At 42.4% G+C, this 18703-nt stretch overlaps 1 protein-coding gene across 2 annotated transcripts in view; it reads right to left on the bottom strand.

The window, feature by feature from the left end:
• The window catches only part of DBNL (drebrin like), a 39987-nt gene extending 24438 nt beyond the window's left edge, over positions 1–15549 (bottom strand). For both annotated transcript variants that reach the window (XM_035139346.2, XM_035139347.2), the window contains exons 1-4: positions 15379–15549; positions 8214–8269; positions 4213–4325; positions 1610–1684 (exon numbers count right to left, since the gene is read on the bottom strand). In XM_035139346.2, the coding sequence (XP_034995237.1) occupies positions 1610–1684; positions 4213–4325; positions 8214–8269; positions 15379–15461 (327 nt within the window). In that variant the 5' untranslated portion in view covers positions 15462–15549. The remainder of the gene's footprint in view (positions 1–1609; positions 1685–4212; positions 4326–8213; positions 8270–15378) is intronic.
• Positions 15550–18703: the final 3154 nt, after the last annotated feature.

Below are 18703 nucleotides of genomic sequence, written 5' to 3'. Positions count from 1 at the left end.
TGAATGCCTTCTGACTGGTTAGTGGGTATTCCAAGTAGGGTTGCCAGACTCAATAGAGGACAGGACTTCTGTGCCTTTAATTGCCTTGCTCTCTTTTGAGTCTGGAAACCTTAAAGAGAAACCAGCAGACCCTTTGTTAAATTTCCAAGCAAAGGGTCTGCTGGTTTCTCTTTAAGGTTTCCAGACTCAAAAGAGAGCAGGGCAATTAAAGGCACAGGAATCCTGTCCTCTACTGAGGCTGGCAACCCTAATTCCAAGTTGCAAGAGCAGTGCTGCCAGGCAGGGTGGATAAAAATCAATGATTTTTTTAAAAAAATTAAAAAAAATCGGATTTTTTTGATTTAAATCGGATTTTTTTGATTTAAATCGATTTTTTTGATTTAAATTGGATTTTTTTTAATAAAATGCTTTTTGAGGAAAACATATTACCATCCAAAGGTTATTCCATCATGAAATAAAGATTAGTTTTTTAATTATGTAGTATAAGGTTGTATATGTTTAATTTTGGGGGTAAATAAATTCCATTAATCCATTCACAATGTCATGCTCTTCCAGAGGTTTTTGTAAGATTATTGGGCAGTTTCTCTGCCTACAAGATATTATCACAGGTGCTTGGTTTACTTTTGCAGTTCTCAAAACTGAATTTGACTCAACAGAGATCACATGCCTCTACTTCACAGCAAAAATGTTATAACATGAACAGAGTTGAGAAAAAGACCTTAATCCTATTGTTCTACAAACCTATGAATACAGAAGCAATCCCTTCAGTGCTAAGTTTCAAGAAGTTCAGTGAATAGAATAGAAACAATATTTTTCTGATTGTTTGGAGTGGACAGTATTTAAGTTTTTCATGTGTAGGCTGGGCTGACAGTCTATGTTTCTTAAAATATATATATTTTGTTTTTGTTTAGCCAAATTAGTTAACAAACATGGATGTTTGTTTAAGCAAATAACATTTGCTGAAATGTTATTGTTTCAGTTGAATAAATCTATTTAAATTGTTATTATTAAGGTAATGATTATTTTTCTCCTTCCTAAGTACAACAGTAAAGTTGTCCAAATATGAATGATTAACCTATTAAACTGGGGATAAAAAAAACTAATATGAAAAGTTGTTATTCTAAAAATCTTCATCTACTTGCATATTAAAGTTATACCAGCAAGAATTAGTCTTTATGATTTAAATCAACTATGATTTAAATCAAGCCTTACTGACTAGTGATTTAAATCGTGATTTAAATCGTGATTTAAATCAGTTTGATTTAAATCAAATCCACCCTGCTGCCAGGTCAGATTATAGTTCCATCTACTTTGCAGCTGGGGTCCAATTAGGTTTCAAGACTAGCACTGCCTGTCTGGGAGCTGCCTATTCCCTACTCCTTGATTTCTAATCGGGAATTACAGAGCACTGTTAAGTCCTTCGGTGCTCTCCCCCACCCCAAAAGTGACTCATAGGAGGTCACCCCACAAAACCTCCTACCACTCAGGGAGCACAGAAGTCCACACGCCCCAAACTCCTGATACAACCTGACCACAGAGCCATTAATATGGGAGGGCGTTCAGCTGAAAGGAAAGGCAACGATGGGAAATAAAACTGAAGATTAAATACCTTTAGGAAGTTTGCTACAGAGCTGACATGGTTGGCGCAGGCTCCCTTTCTCACATCATTAACGCCTTCACCAAACTATGGAAAGAAAACATGAGGAGCTTAAGTGGGGAGTTGGGGGGGGGCACACCACATATCAAGGGTTATTTACTTTACTCCAACAGAGTTGCCAACTGGCAATTGAAGATGGGAGGAGGAAAGAAACAGTTTGAACACACATGGAGACAGACTTGGATAACAGCTGGATTTTATATTTCCAGGGAGCTTTTGGGGGTGGGGGGGAGTTGCTGATAAATCATTTTATGTTCCTTCTTCTCCACAGGTCTTGGTGTAAACCGAAACCAGAATATCATCTAACAGAGCCTCCTTTCCATGAGTCTTGTGCCTCTTGTGGCATTCCATCTTGAGGACATGACCGGACACAAATGCCATGGCTTCAACAGCAGGCATGGTTTTTTTCACCTCCATCCTACTTGGTTTATCATCTAGCACTATGTTTCCCCAAGTACTGCAGTTGAGATTGACACCCTGGAGTCTATGGGACTGTGAATAGGGTCAAAAAGGGCCTGAGGTAGAAAGGAAGTTTGCAAGATACAGTGCAAAAAATTAATGAGAATCACAAGCCTCATAAATAAAGAATATGCTCATGTACAAAGAGCTCCCCTCTTGCCAATGAGGAACCTCTGTACTTAATGATTCTGTAATACAACAGTTTTCTCAGACCATGCTGCTTTACTGGGGGGAAAATGTATACATGTGCACTTTTACTTTTTTATTTTAGTTGTACTTTATTTTTTCAAGTTATGACTCTTAGCAATGGTAATTTATGGTTAATAAATGTTGATTATATATTGATATTTTTGGCATCATTTCATCTATGCTCCTAAGAATTTGGTTTGGGGTTGATGATAACTTTATAAACTGATCAAGGGGTCCATGAACTGAGAAGCTTGGGAAACTGTGCACTAGGAAGTTTTAAAACTATTTTGTGAGATTTTGGCTGGTCTAATAAAGCTGTTGTCCTAGTATAGACATTGAAGTTTGACCAGAATTACTGAAGGGACTGGACTCCAATGGCACTTCTCTACAAACTGTTTATGTTAACTATTCTAAGAGAGCCATTTATCATTACGAGATCCAGCTCCTCGACTGTGGACCAGGAAGAATGGGGTGAAAAGGATGCAAAGCTGTCTGAACTAGGAGTCGAAAAAGGTGGAAAGTTTGGAAAGCCTGACTTCTAAATATCACTAAATTCTCAGATTAAAATGTTAATGAAACACTTTTAGTTAATAATTTCTGCCAATCTAAATGTTAACCTAAACACCCCAATTATCAATATAAGTAAACTGAAAAAAGCAAAACCTAGTTTATGACATCATCTACACATTTCATATTAATGTGTTTTTTCCAGAGAAGTCTTAGTGGTAGTGGCTGGCAGTTTCCATAAGGCTGATCATACTTCCTGCAACTTCTGCCCCACTTTCTGCTATCTTGTTTTCCTTCTAGTCAGCTGTTTGCTCTTTCACTGAAGTTTCCTTAACATTTGTGCAGAGAATTTGCAGCAGCTTTGCAAGGCCCCACTTGGCAATATAAATTGAATGCTTATATTTTAAATTCTTTCTCTCTCTCTCTCTCCCCCCCCACCGTATTTTTCCGTCTATAAGACGCCCACCATGTATAAGACACCCCCTATTTTGGGGGACTCAGATTTAAGAAAACGAAGGGAGATGGCCCAGAGTATAAGACGCCCCCCTAATTTTTTACATTATTTTTAAGGGGAAAAACCTAGTCTTATACACAGAAAAACACGGGGTGTGTGTATATATGTGTGTGTATGTGTGTGTGTGTGTGTATATATATATATGTGTGTGTGTGTGTGTGTGTGTGTGTGTGTGTGTGTGTGTGTATATATATATATATATATATATATATATATATATAAATTTTAATGTTTATTTAATTTTGTTCTTATGTTGTAATTCAATCAGCTGTTTTATATCCATTGTTAGCCGCCCTGAGCCCAGCCTTGGCTGGGGAGGGCGGGGTATAAATAATTTTTATTATTATTATTATATAAAGTGACTGTGATTAAAACATTTGATTTTATACATCTTTGTTAAGAAAGTTAAGTTAAAATAGGACTAACATCACAGATAAATTTGCACAGGATTGCAGCCCGTGTTGGAGCCTTTTTCATCATCGAGGCAAATGCTGGGTGCTCTCTCCTCCCCTTGCACATGGAGATTAGACATTTCCAGTTCCCTATTTGTGGCAAGCCATGTTTCACACAAGCAAGCACACTTGCCTGCAAAGGAGGACCAAACATTCATTTGCAGGCAGGCACAAAAAAAGAGAGTCTGTTTGGACAATCTGCAAACAACAGTCACAAACTAGGATTGGTACTGATCTCTGTGCATGAGGGGAAGGAGGAAAGACCCTCGATTAGGGTTGCACTTGAACAGCCGCATTGGTACGTGTGATACAGCTGGGAACTAGGTGTTGGACTTTCTAACACTGGTGCTTTACTGTGAAAGGGCTTCATCTTTTTCATAACGTAGGATACATCCCCTAACTTCCATAGCCAAACAGAACCATATTCCACATACCCAATTGATGAGCACATATTTAGGCAAGCCGGAGTTCGGATCTTTCACTCTGCAGAAAGCATACATCACTTTCCCACTATTGAGCTCTTCCACCATCTCCTCCAGGCCACCATCTGTATAGTATTGTTTGACAAGAAGAGTAACAGGTAAAAGTCAAAGCAACCAATGAACTTTGTCAGCAAAATCCAGTATGCAAGGACAGGACAAAGATTAAACCAAACTGCACAAGGGGTAACATCCATTAGCTCAAAGTGTTTATAAAGGTAGGGGCTGAAATACAATGTCACGCATTAAGACTGCTCATACTTCCATTAGTGCAGTGAAATGCGTAGCTTCTTTCTCTTTTTTGCTGTGAAAAGCTGGTCCCCATGTAGCTCACAAAACTGCCCTCACTGAAGCTTTCGAAACTCCATTCAGTTTCAAAATGCTTGATATGCAGCATTTAGGGCGACCTCTATTCAAGAAAGCCCAAGTCTAAAGCCCATTGGATACACAAAACTAGTTCCATGGTTATTTGGAGCCTAGCCTTTGTTTATATAAACCTACTAACACAATTGGCCCTCTACAACATGCAGAGGTAATGTAGCAGACAAAATGTTGGGATTTGGACATGGGAAACTCTGCTCCAAATCCCTGTTCAATTACAAACCTCACAGGAAGATACCAAAAATAAACCAGTCTCTCTCAGCCTAATCTACCTCACACGGCTGAAAAAGTAAGGCTCATTCTTTTGCAGCAGAAAGGGCAATCAACACCGGACATTGCTGCAGCAACGCAGAAACAAAGAAATGACCACAGATGATTGACAGGTGGTGTAGGTGATGTCACCATATTGACAAGCAGGCATGGTTGAGCAAAAAACTGCTTTATGGGTCACAATGGACTCCCTGCTGGGTCAAGAATTGCTCAGAGGCCAGACCGTCACATAAATTTGATAGAACAATGGTATTAGGAATCATAAATTATGTTGTTTCCTTAGCTCTTTTCAGCATACAATGAAAACAAAAGATAACAGAGTCACTATCTCCTATGGATTTCTACCAGAATAATAAGCCAATATGAAAGCTGCTATCGGAAGAGCAAATACAAGTTCCAAGGTAACCAAAGGAACATTGTTGGTAAATTGAACCACTGAGGAAGGACAGAACATTCGTCTCTAGAAATATTACTCCACCATAAAATATTCAGGAAGCACATTAGCTGAAAGCATGAAGACATTTAGGATCCTGCTGTTTCCCCAGAATTCTTGCAGAATGCTTGGGGAACTCAGCTCAGAAGCAGAATCTAACAGTTATACTGTAGATACTTTGGAGATTGGGCAAAACACTACAATCCAGAACATAGTTAAGGACACGCTTCAGGAGGTGCAGGATCTTGCCCTTTTACTTCCAACACCACCCTGTCCTATTCTCTCTCAGCACTAAGCCTGCCAATTCTCACCACTAACAAAAAGTTTAGAGCAAGAAAGCACACCTTCTACCTATTTGGATGGTTTCTATTATTTGTGCATTCGCATTTTCTCAGAACCTGGAGTGTGTGCATCTTTGCATTGCAGAGCTTGGCAGAAGCAAGTCTCACCATGTTCAATAGGACTTACTGCCAGTTTAAGTGATCTCAGGAGTTGAACCCTTAGAAAAGCATAGGGTCAAGATGGAGATTCTGTGCCCTGAACAGCAATTACACTGAACAAAGCAAAAACATGTTCCATTGACACTTCAGAATGCAAGTCTATCCACTCATAATTTGCCCCTGCAATTTTGCTGCTGCAACAATTTCGAAGGCAAAGTTCACTTTTCCAAGAAGTGCTCCTTATGCCCTCATCATCAGATATGCTACCATTTATTTGAGAAACTTTTTAATTTAACAGTACTGTAACAGGTTCCTCTTAAAGCTGTTTTCTTTTGACAGACACATATTTTAATTCCCTTATGTAGGAACCAGTCATCTCAAAACACAGGTCAAATATGAAGAAGCTAACTTCTCAGGCCCAGACCACAGCTGAACTTTAATTCTTTCTCATCCATCAAATCCACCCCCCACCCCAAGTCAAGCAAGCTATTCAGCTGCTTCCCTTTTTCTACAGCTGAAGGAGAAGAGGTTTTAGATGAGCTGTCTTCAACATGGAGCTTCTCCTTTTCTACTGCCTTCCTATTAAGATTTCCAGGAACTGTAGTCTCTGCCCTTCATCGCTAGACAGAAGGAAAATTGCTTCTGTCCTTGAAGCTTTATGATAGATAAAACAGTCACTAATGAAGAAAGTGCACCTTCCATCATTCTATTTCCCACACACCTATTAAAAGCACAAGAAAGACTGGTCTCAGACAAATGAAACTTTTTTTATTGGAACCATCAAGAGTTATTGACTTGAAAGCCTAACTCTGACTTGGTTCAGACATAACCAAAACATGGCTTAGCCCTAACCATAGTTTAGAATCCACATCATGGCTTGAAAACACTGAGCAAATTGTGATTTAGAAATGTATTTGCTTTTGGTTTCCCTGTCTACTCAGAAGTAAAGGTAAAGGGACCCCTGACCATTAGGTCCAGTTGTGACCGACTCTGGGGTTGCGCACTCATCTCGCATTATTGGCCGAGAGAGCTGGCATATAGCTTCCAGGTCATGTGGCCAGCATGACAAAGCCGCTTCTGGCAAACCAGAGCAGCACATGGAAACGCCGTTGACCTTCCCGCTGTAGCGGTTCCTATTTATCTACTTGCATTTTGACGTGCTTTCGAACTGCTAGGTTAGCAGGAGCTGGGACCAAGCAACGGGAGCTCACCCCATCACAGGGATTCGAACCGCCGACCTTCTGATCAGCAAGCCCTAGGCTCAGTGGTTTAACCACAGCGCCACTTGGGTCCCTGGAGGCACTTACTCAGAAGTACGTCCCACTAAATACAATGGGGCTTACTAAGTACGGATAGGTTTACAGCCTTACTCTCTTCTAAACTTATATTTTAACTAATCGAAAGGCAGCTAACTTTTAACTTTAACTCTCCCATGACTATAATTTACAATAAATGAAATAAACTACAATAATAAATATTGGGGGGGTGGAGCCTGAATGCTTTTAAGTATGCCACAGCTTGCAAACCCAGGCTGAACCAACTGGATTTGCTAGCTGATGACAAACCATGGATTACAAATTCATAAATCATGGCAATGCAGATAGGCTTCCTTAACCTCCACTACTGCATGTAATTCATGCCGCAGGGCATAAGTATTGGGAAGAGAAGTGAAAATTTCACCAGCAACAGAAATGTTTTAACTTTGGACATCTACACTGTTTTGACAATTGATCCCTTTACGGCGAGAGAAAAGATGCAAAAACATATCCTAGCCTGCCTCCTCACTATTACTTTAAGGTTTCTTTGCAGGCATTGCTGAAAAATGAGTGTGCTTGCCAGGGAGTTAAGTTGTTTGAAATTGCCATTTTATACAGAATTCCTCACATACTGTATTTAATCTTAAGGCAGGCATTCTGCCTAGCAGTTAACTTTCTTCCTCTGGAGTTTCTGTTTCAGATACTGAAGCACTACACAAAGGTTTAATTTATTTTCAAAATGGCCATGTAAACTATTAACCTCAGTGCTTCACTTCCACATTGTATTGAAAACACACGCTCGAGATATCTTGCTTCCCTTCCCTTGACAGAATGGAGGTGTCGTTCCACTTTGCCTCCCACGCTCCATTTTACTGAACACTTCCCAGAATCCTGCTTGTTTCTGAATGAGCAAAAACAGACAAAATACTCAAGAAACTGGTCTTTTCATGGTGCATGCAGAAAAGGGAGATGCTTTTAGAACAATGTCAAGAGAGATAAGACTAACTGGGCCACAGGGCAAGTTGCATTTGAGTAACAGAAAGCGGCTTGTCAAGCAGACACTCCTCTAGAAATAAATGCAATCTTCTCTATAAACACAGGAACACAGACAAACACAAAAATAAAATCCCCAGGTCACTTATATAGTAAAAAGTACACTTCTCAAAATGCACTCACCTCCTGTTCCAGCCACTCTCAGGTCATTGCTATTACCCTCATAGGTAAACAGAGCCCTGAAAACAACAAGGCAAAGGATGAGATTAAAGGGAACTGCTTAACTCAGGATAACATTTCATGTATCTGATGAAGAGGATTCCACTCCATGAAAGCTCATGAAAATAAATAAATTTATTTTGTCTTTAAGGTTCTGGCAAAGCACTCCATTCAATCACAAACTCATTATCACCCCATCTCAAGTTGATCCCTGGTTTCAGACCTATTCCAGTTGTGGATCTGCATTTCCTTGCATCATTTCCACTACTCCATCACCTCTCTGCCTCATACCTTTCTTACCTCCTCCTGACAAATCCCCACTTCTCTAGCACTGCCACAGTTTACAGTCACCTTGGGTACCATTTGGTAGAAAGATGGAGTGCAAATTAAATACATGATGATGATGATTTCCTATTCAGTGTTATTACTGCATCTCCTCACCATGTGTAATTCCAAACAAAACTTTTATGCCACCCATCCTGTGTAGTTACCGCGGGGGGCGTCTGAACTGCCTGACACAGCAGCTTTGGACATCTAAAGGCCAGTGCATGACCTGTTGCCAGTTCTCACTTGCAGGCTTACTCCTGCACCCCAACACATGGATGAACTACACACCTGGCGCTTGTGTGAACCAGACCTAAGACTGTGACTATAGACATGGCCAGGGCAACATCCCACTGTATAGCTACAAGATGCTCCCATGCAGGACTTGCACATTTTCTGACAGGATTCGTGTGCTCTCAGCAGCTCTCAGCATTGCAGGCAAAAATTCAAAGGGTAAAGCGCCACACACTTCATTTCTTCCTGCTGTGCAGCTCTTAAAGGCACTCATATACGAAGTAACAGCTACCTTCCGATGAGGCTCAAGCGGTCTGACCTTTCCCAGTCCTGCATCCTGTGTTACTGAACACATTACACCAGACAATCTACCTCAGAAGTTACTTGGTTTGTCAGCAGGTCCCTCCCCACCACAAACATTTAAAAAATGTGCCCACCACAAACATTAAAAAAATGTACAAAGCACATGCTTTTGTTTGCGTGTGGGGTTTTTTTTGCTTTGATTTATATTGTTTGCAAATAATTCTCAGACAGCAATGGACTGTATGCTTATATGCACATGGCGTTATCAATTCTCAGCCATAATTCAACTGCAACTGTGCTGCACTGCAATTTATATTAAACACAGAGCAAGTCCCTTTAGAAAGCCAACTGCGCATGACAGAAGCTTTCTAGCAAGGCTAGAAAAAAAGATGGAATTCTAATCTTGAACAGCAGAAATCCTCTGCATTGCTGACTTGGAACAGCCTCAAGGGGCTTGCACCCAACTGCGAGTGAAATAGAATTGCCTTTTGTCCGGCCACATCACATTGTGGCACAGCCTCAACCCAAGTCTTCACCTGCTTCATAACCTCACTTCTTGTTGTTTAGTCGTTTAGTCGTGTCCGGCTCTTTGTGACCCCATGGACCATAGCACGCCAGGCACTCCTGTCTTGCACTGCCTCCCGCAGTTTGGTCAAACTCATGTTCGTAGCTTCGAGAACACTGTCCAACCATCTCGTCCTCTGTCGTCCCCTTCTCCTAGTGCCCTCCATCTTTCCCAACATCAGGGTCTTTTCCAAGGATTCTTCTCTTCTCATGAGGTGGCCAAAGTATTGGAGCCTCAGCTTCGCGATCTGTCCTTCCAGTGAGCACTCAGGGCTGATTTCCTTCAGAATGGATAGGTTTGATCTTCTTGCAGTCCATGGGACTCTCAAGAGTCTCCTCCAGCACCATAATTCAAAAGCATCAATTCATGGATCAATGCCTTGTCGTGGCGAAGGGGCTTGAATAACTCAGAGAAGCTATGAGCTATGCCATGCAGGGCCACCCAAGATGGACAGGTCATAGTGGAGAGTTCTGACTAAACATGATCCACCTGGAGAAGGAACTGGCAAGCCACTCCAGTATCCTTGCCAAGAAAACTCCGTGGACAAAGAAAACAGGCATAACCTCACTTAGTTTCAAACAAATGGTCCATCCAGCCCGGCATCCTGCTCTCACAGTGACCAACCAGATCCTGCTAGAAAACCCGCAAAGAGGACCCGAGCACAAGATTACTCTGCCTCTCTGTGGTTTCCAGCAACTGGCATTAGTGCCTCTGGCCACGGATGCTGCTAGCCTTCATGGCTAGGAGCCACGGAGAGCCTTACCCTCCATGAATTTACCCAACCATCTTTGAAAGCCATCCAAGTTGGAGGTCATCACTGCCTCCCGTAGCTTAACTATGCACTGCATTAAAAAGTACTTTTAAAAAAGCTGTCCCGAATCTTCCAACATTCAGCTTCATTGCATGTCCATGAGCTATAATGCTATTAGAGGAAAACTTCTCTCTATCCACTTCCTCAGTGCCATGCATAATTTTAAAGACTTCCATCATGTCAGTTCTTGCTAGCCTTTTCTCTAAAATGCCCCAGATGCTGTAACCTTTCCTCATAGGGGAGTTGTTCCACCCCCTTGAACATCTGGGTTGCCCTTTTCTGAACCTTTTCCAACTATCCACTCTGAGGTGAGGCGATCAGAACAGAACACAGTATTGTATTTCCAAATGCAGTTATACCATAGATTTGCACTGTATCAGCAGTTTTATTTCCAATTCCTTTCCTAGTGATCCCTAGCATAGAATTTGCCTTTTTTCATTAGGGCAACATTTTCACAGAGCTCTCCACAATATCCCCAAGGTCTCATTCCTGGTCAGTCACCACCAGCTGAGATCCCATAAACATATATATGAAATTAAGATTTTATTTTCCCGTTCACTCACTCAGTGTTACAAACTCAAGATACATAAGCTAGGCCTCAAATACCTCCTTAAACCAGGGGTACAGTTGACAAAACAGAATGCCTAGTTGCCCATTTGGGGGCCAGATGGCTCGAAAGTCATATTTTTAACTTGGCCACATCTTCACTTGGTCATAAGTGGCCAAGGATAACCCCTTTTTTATTAAAGATTTTCTTGATTTACAAAAATATGTGCAATGTCTCTCATAACATTTTTACAAATCAGTTTCATTTGTTGAGACATTGGGAAGAAAAGGGGAAAAGAGGTAGATGGGGTAAAGATGGGTGGGGTCGGGTGACGATGTTTCTATTTAACTTAATATATGTGGGGTTTTTTGTCAGCGTTGCTTGTGAAGGTTCTCTGCTGTTCGCTTGTGTTCCTTTGGTGGTGAGAGATGTTGGGATTGGCCTAGGGTATGGTTGTTCATTTGTGGTTGGCTGTGGTGGTCTTTGTTTTGTGGGTGAGTGGGGTGGGTGAGTGTTTTGGATCAGGTTAGCCATCTGCACAATATCTTTTTGCTTTAAAAGGCCTGAACAAACTAGCATCATCAACAAACTTGGCCGCCTCACTGCTCACCCTACTTCCTACATCTCTCCATTTAGAGATGTATCCATTTATTCCTACTCTCTGGTTCTGGTTACTTAACCAATTCTTGATCCACAAACAGACCCCTCTTCTTATTCCACGACTTCTAAGCTTACTAAGTAGCCTTTGGGTACCGGTAAGTATCCTGTTTCCCCCATTTTAAGACGTAGTCATAAAATAAGCCATAGCAGGATTTTTAAGCATTCAAGGAATATAAGCCATACCCCGAAAATAAGACATAGTGATAGGCGCAGCAGCAATGCCAGCCGCGGCAGGAGGAGGAGAGGAGGGGGGGGAAATAAGGCATCCCCTGAAAATAAGCCATAATGTGTTTTTTTGAGGAAAAGTTAATATAAGACGGTGGCTTATTTTCAGAGAAACACAGTTAGAAAGTCCAAATACACTATTGTCAAACCTACCAACTCTTTCTATATGCTTGGTAACATTCACAAATAACTCTAGTAAGTTGAAGAGACAGAACTTGATCTTACCAAAGCCATGCTGGTTCTGCTTCAGTAAAGCGTGTTCTTCTATATGCTTGCTTATTTTATCTTGAGCAATACCAGGCATCCCCAAACTGCTGCCCTCCAGATGTTTTGGCCTACAACTCCCATGATCCCTAGCTAACAGGACCAGTGCTCAGGGATGATGGGAATTGTAGTCTGAAACATCTGGAGGGCCGAAGTTTGGGGATGCCTGAGCAATACTTTCTGCCAGTTTCCCCAGGACAGATGTAAAGGTAACTGGCCTGTAATTTCCAGGCTCCCCCAGTTTGTTGGTTTTTTAAACTGGAGTTTCACTGGCCACTTTCCTGCCCTCAGGTATAGAAGCTGACCCGAGGGGCAAGTAACTTTGTTAGAAGATCAGCAATTGCATAATGTACCCTAAGAATAGAGATGTGAAGGCCCGGGGGGAAACCCAGAAAAATTCGGGGAAAAACGGTTTCCCCCAATTTTTTCCCTGAAGGCTTGTTTTTTTCTGAAAAATTGAAAAAATAAAAAATAGATTATGGAATGTTTTATTTTAACATGATGAATAAAATATTTTAAGATAAGGGTTTCAAATATTTTATAAATCATTTTTTAATAATATGTATGGTATCAGATTACTGTATTCAAATTTCTGTGAGGACAAGCAAGTCCTAGGTTACAAACTGAACTCTCCAATGCAAGAACAAGATACATTTCTTCCTTTAGGAGGTGCTGTTGTCACCAGAAAAGAAAAAGGTTTCAGTTTTGTTTATGCATACATGTGGTATGCATTGGTTCTGTTCCTCTTCACTAGGCCTCAAAGCACTGGAAGAAAATATAGAGCAACAAAAAGGGCCTTAAAGTATATGTGTTGTTGTGGCAATCAGAGAAGTGTTATGAAAGAAAAAAAGAAATGAAAATATTTTAAACATTAAATGCTGTAAAACAGTCTTTAAAAAGTGAAATAAAATAATTTAAGCATATAGTAGTAGCTAAAGTGGTTAACAGACCACACACATCAGTGTGAGGAAATACATAAGGTCTCATGGGCAAAACATGGGAGTAAGCATGTTGCATTGCAAACAGTGATGAATGACAAGTTAAATTTCAGTTCCTGTTTGGATACACTATATTTTTAATATGCTAGTTGTGATCATTTTATGCCCATTAAAATTATCCATAGTTATATTTTATGTTTCTAAAGTAACAGAATGACTTTCAATCTGGAAAAGAAAAATGAAGTGCTAATGTAGCATTGTTTTCAATATTTCTGAAAATTTCAGGTTTTTTTCTGAAAAACCCCGGGGGGGAAACGGGTTTTTTTTCCCCCAAGCTTCAAAATTTTCGGAAATTTTACATCTCTACTTAAGAACAGGATCAACTGCAGATTTTGAGGGGTGGGGCATCAGTGGGCACCTATACTTGAATGTCCCTCTCCTTTGTCACTCTCACCACTGCTTTGGCATTTGCTCACCATCTCCCTCTAGGCCAGGCATCCCCAAACCTCGGCCCTCCAGATGTTTGGGACTACAATTCCCATCATCCCTGACCACTGATCCTGTTAGCTAGGGATCATGGGAGTTGTAGGGCAAAACATCTGGAGGGCCGCAGTTTGGGAATGCGTGCTCTAGGCCTAATCCTCTAAAGCAGTGGTCCTCAACCGTGGATCAATTGGTACTGGGTCGCCCAAGAAACATTTAAATACAATTAAATTATAATTATTAAATCAAAACAATCTAAATAAAATATAAACAATCAACGTCCCCCCTCAGCGGGCCGCGGTAAAATGATCAAACGTTGACTGGTCCGCAGTGATAAAAAGGTTGGGGAGCACTGCTCTAAAGGACTAATAAAAAGCTGGGATAATTAAGGAGAAGAAACAGGTGCAGGCAGCTATTGATCTTGTAGATGCAAGGCAAGGCACCCTCCGGGTACGCAAGCCACATGCTCCTCACTCTCTCTCACCTATTTCTGTGCAAACCTGCATCTCCCCACAGCCTTAGGCTATATCCGCCCCATCTTCTAGCCTGTCACCACATGCTACAGCATCTCTTGGGCTTCCCACGCGCAGGGTGAGCTCCCATTGCTCTGTCCCAGCTCCTGCAAACCAAGCAGTTCCAAAGCACGTCAAAGTGCAAGTAGATAAATAGGCACCACTGTGGCGGGAAGGTAAACAGCGTTTCTGTGCGCTCTGGTTTCCATCACGGTGTTGTGTTGCGCCAGAAGCGGTTAAGTCATGCCGGCCACATGACCTGGAAAGCTGTCTGCGGCTCCCTCGCTTGAAAGCGAGATGAGTGCCACAACCCCATAGTTGCCTTTAACCAGACTTAACCATCCAGGGGTCCTTTCACCTTTAGCATCTCTGGAGTTTTCACATAGGTCAAGCCCTGGCCAGCTCCTCACCCATTCTCCGAAGGACACCATCCCCAAACCAATCCCTGCGGAGGCTAAACCTTCCCCGCTGCCACTCCCCACTCCAAAGGCACCAGCCCATGCGTCTCTCTTGCCCCACCCCACACCCTGCAACCTCCCTGCAGCACCCACAATGCCATGCCACACTATAGTATTGTTCCATCTTCCCTTTGGGGGTGTGTGTTGTTGTCCCCCTCCCAAGTGAGCGGTGTATAAATTTCCAGCTCCCTTCTGTGCATAATTGCACACCCCCCAAAAAAGAAAAAGAAAAACCACGATCTTGCACGATCTTACCTTCCTCTCTCCTTCTCCCACCACGCCCTTCCTGGCGTGCAGAGTTGCACCCAACTCCTCCCTGCACCCACAGCCCGAGGCTCGCGTCGCCCGGCCCCACGCCATGGATGCCAGGGGTGCCACTGCTTGGAAACCGCGATCGTGGGTGCCAGGGGGCGTTGAGTGCCGTGCAGCGCCGGAATGTGTGGGTGCCCGCCCCCCCCCGGGGAGCCGCAACCTAGCCAGCCCCACCTGAGCCCCACGTGCCGGAAAGTGTGGGTGCCCGGCCCCTTGTGTGGGTGCAGAGCCCCAGGGAGCCGCAACCTAGGCAACCCCACCCGTGCCTCCCTCTGCCCAAGACACCCCCCGACAGCAACAACAACAGCCACCCCGTTTCACGTGCGCCCCATCCTCCCGCCTCACCACACACACACCCCCAGGCCCGCCATCCTCCCATCCCCACGCCGCCTCGCAGGCCCGGCGCCAAGCAGCGAGGCAGCCCTCCCGTCAGCCCAGCGCCGGGTGGGGTGCAGCCGGCGAGGGTCCCCGGCGAAGGGAAGGGGCGACTCACCAGTCCGTGGGGCTGGCCGACGCCACGACCTGCTCGTAGGCCTCCTGCAGCGCCTTCCCGTTCCGGCTCAGGTTCAGCGCCATGAGGAAAGAGGAGCCGCCGCCGCCGCCGCCTCCCTTCACTCTCCTCAGCCGCTGCTGGCTCAGGCTCGGTCGGCTTCCGGCTCCGCCTGGCCTGGCGCTCGGAAAAGGGAGACCTGCCGCCGCCGCTGCCGCCGCCGCTTCAGTGGGGCGGGGACGGCCCAGGAGGCGGGCAGGTCGGCGCCGGCTCCTTGCCGGCTTCAGTGCGCCGCCTGGAGCTCTCGGGTTGGGAGACCTAAATTATTCCAATATTTATTAACTTTTATTAAATATTCTGCTCTACAATTTAGAATACCTATTTAAACGTCCTTAAAATATATTCTTCTTTTTTTGCTTTTGAGTGCTTTGTTGATTGAAAACTTTATAGCAGCAGGGCACAAAAGATATTGCACGCAGAATGAGAAATAAAAAATAAACGTTACAGGTAGGTAGCCGTGTTGGTCTGAGTCGAAGCAAAATATAAAAAAAATCCTTCAGTAGCACCTTAAAGACCAACTAAATTTTTATTTTGGTATGAGCTTTTGTGCGCATGCACACTTCTTCAGATACACTTGAAACAGAAGAGTAAATAAACGGTTATTCTTTAACCAATGGTTGCTTTGTACATCCATTTGTGATTAAATGTGTCAAGACCTCTCAGATTTTCCCCTTGCATTCCCGATTTAAATTCCTTGAATGCGCGCTTAAACTTTACTTTCTCCATATTATTTGACTTACTGTAAAAAAATTTTAATACAATTATCCTATTTGCACACTGAAGCTCAATCAAAACCTGCCAACATGTTGATCTTTTGACAATGTTCTTTTACATAAACTATACATCCTGGGGGGGGGGGTTGGAAATCATACTTAAAATATCAATGACTTTCCTTCTCTTTCCATGGTTCATTTTGCATAACATAAATCCCTGCATATTTTACATAAACTAAACTATTCAGTATTCCATTATCGCATCCATCAAAACTTATTTACGCTGTTGAATTTATCTTAATGCTGCCAACGTTTTCAGGTGTACACAATTTCCCCCCATACATTCAATAAGCATTTCCCAATCTTCTCTAAACCTATGTTCTTGTTCTCTTATTCTATATGTCAGGTCCGCAAGCTGTGCATATTCTGTCAACTTAACGTTGCCATTTTTTTGTTGTTGAGACCTTGCTTGTTTTCCATTTTGGGGCTAACAGAACAACAGGCTGCAGTAGTGGAATACATAAATAACCTTTTTTGACACCTAGGAATTTGCATCTGAATTATCCCCCCCCAAAGGACAATATGTAAAGAAGGCAGTTAAGGAAAGGGAAAATTGACTCAAATTGAGGTGGTAGACAGAAGTCAAATAAAGGTTTAGAATTTTTAAGGTTTGATAATTAAACACAACAAACATGGATTATTGGTGGTGGGAAAGAGATTAAGTGGTTATGTAAATTTGTTTTCTCTTATGTATTTGCTTATTCTTAGGCTTAGCCTGAATTAAGGATGGAAATGTATATGGATGTATGCAAACAAAATGTAATAAAATTATCCCCAACGAAAAGGACTCTGGGTTTTTTTTGTTTTTGCTTTTTGCTTTTTGCTTTTATTTATTTATTTTTCCAATTCATTATGAATTATTTCCCAGTATGTACCCGTACTCTTTTACCCTTTTACAGGTCCACCACCTATGAAAAAACTGGCCCTCAACCTCATTGCATCGGAGTGTTGTAAGTATTCCATTTTGAGCTTGATCCATGGGGGGGTGTTTCAGTTTCCCAAAATATTTTTTCTCCATGGTTGCAGTTTATGTGTGTTTTTGTTTTCCTTTTCCTTCCCCTACGAGAAAAATAAATATTTGGACATAATTCAAGCCAAGCGGAAGCGGTGTCCTTAGGGTTTGGTTTTACAGTATCTTTTCTTTTCTTTTTCAGGCGGCAAATTATAATCGAGCCGCAAAGCAAAGCAAGCCCTTGTAACTGGAGGTTGAGCTTTGTTTCTGGTGGCCTCCGTGTAGTTAAGGAATCAAAGAATTTTAAGAGTTGTAAGGGACCATGTGGGTCATCTAGCATTCTAGCCCCTTTCACCCGGGGGGGGGGGGAGAGTCACGATCCTGAGATTAAGAGACTTACACTCCACCCACTGAGCTATTCCATTGCAGTAATGGGAGCCACTTTCCAAATAAATCATCCCAAATTACGCCTCTAATGTGGGGTGGAGGTTTTATCCATGGTTACACTGCCATGTTGGTGCTTTGTCAAATCTGGCAGCTATAATAAAATAGCATTTCTTACCGTTTTTGGTATAGCTTTTATGTCTACATAGGAGCCAACTCCTAAGCGCCAAGGTCCCTTCGCCCCACCCGCACCCCGATAAAATATTTGAGGGACACACACACACACACACAAACATCCAAAGCTGATGGGCATTGCCATTCAAATGGTGTGCATGTGCCACATCATGTGATGGGGGCGGGTCATTGTTCCGCTAATGACTAGAGGGAAAGCATAATAATAATAAAATAATAATAATAATAATAATAATAATAATAATAATAATAATAATAATAATAATAAACAACCCCTAGGTAAAGGAAAACAGACTTAGCAGCTAACAACAGTAGTAATTATATAGAAATGTGATGAATAAAATACTTAATGCATCAAGATTTTATTGTTTGCAGCTTCCCAAGAAAACTCCAGGAGATATTTCCCCCCCCCTTTTTTCCCTCTTCTTCCCTTTGGCCTTTGCCCTTTCCTTCTTCTAACTGTGCCCTTAAGTACCCCAAACCCTGCCCCTTACAGCATACTCCTTCTACAGATGTTACTACAGATGCAATGATGGAAAAAACCTTGAACCCAAATCCTCCGGAACACAACAACAGACACCAGAGTTTTCAAACTGGCCACAACAATCTCATTCCAAAAGGATATGGACTGACAAAAGGGGGGATTGGGGAAATTTACAAAGGGGAGGGAGTTGAATTGTAAGGACATTTTCTTTCCCTTTCTGACCTCAAGCCCATTCGCCCAATGGTTAAGGATGTGAGAAAAAGCAAGAACTGCCTCAAAACCACATGATTTCCTCAAAGACATCCAACTGGGGTGGAATAACTAATTTGTAGGTTTTGTGTATTATGTGTTATTATGTAGGGGGGTGGAGGGCTGACAAAGGGGGGAAAGTGAATTGCAAGGAAGACTCTGTGCCCTGTTAAGAGTTGGCCTCAAGATATGCAACTGATATATAATTATGTTTTATGTTACGTGATATTATGC

This window comes from Zootoca vivipara, chromosome 15 (assembly GCF_963506605.1).
Source record: "Zootoca vivipara chromosome 15, rZooViv1.1, whole genome shotgun sequence".
NCBI classification, from domain to species: Eukaryota; Metazoa; Chordata; class Lepidosauria; order Squamata; family Lacertidae; genus Zootoca; species Zootoca vivipara.
This window is presented reverse-complemented; position numbering and strand designations above follow the sequence as displayed.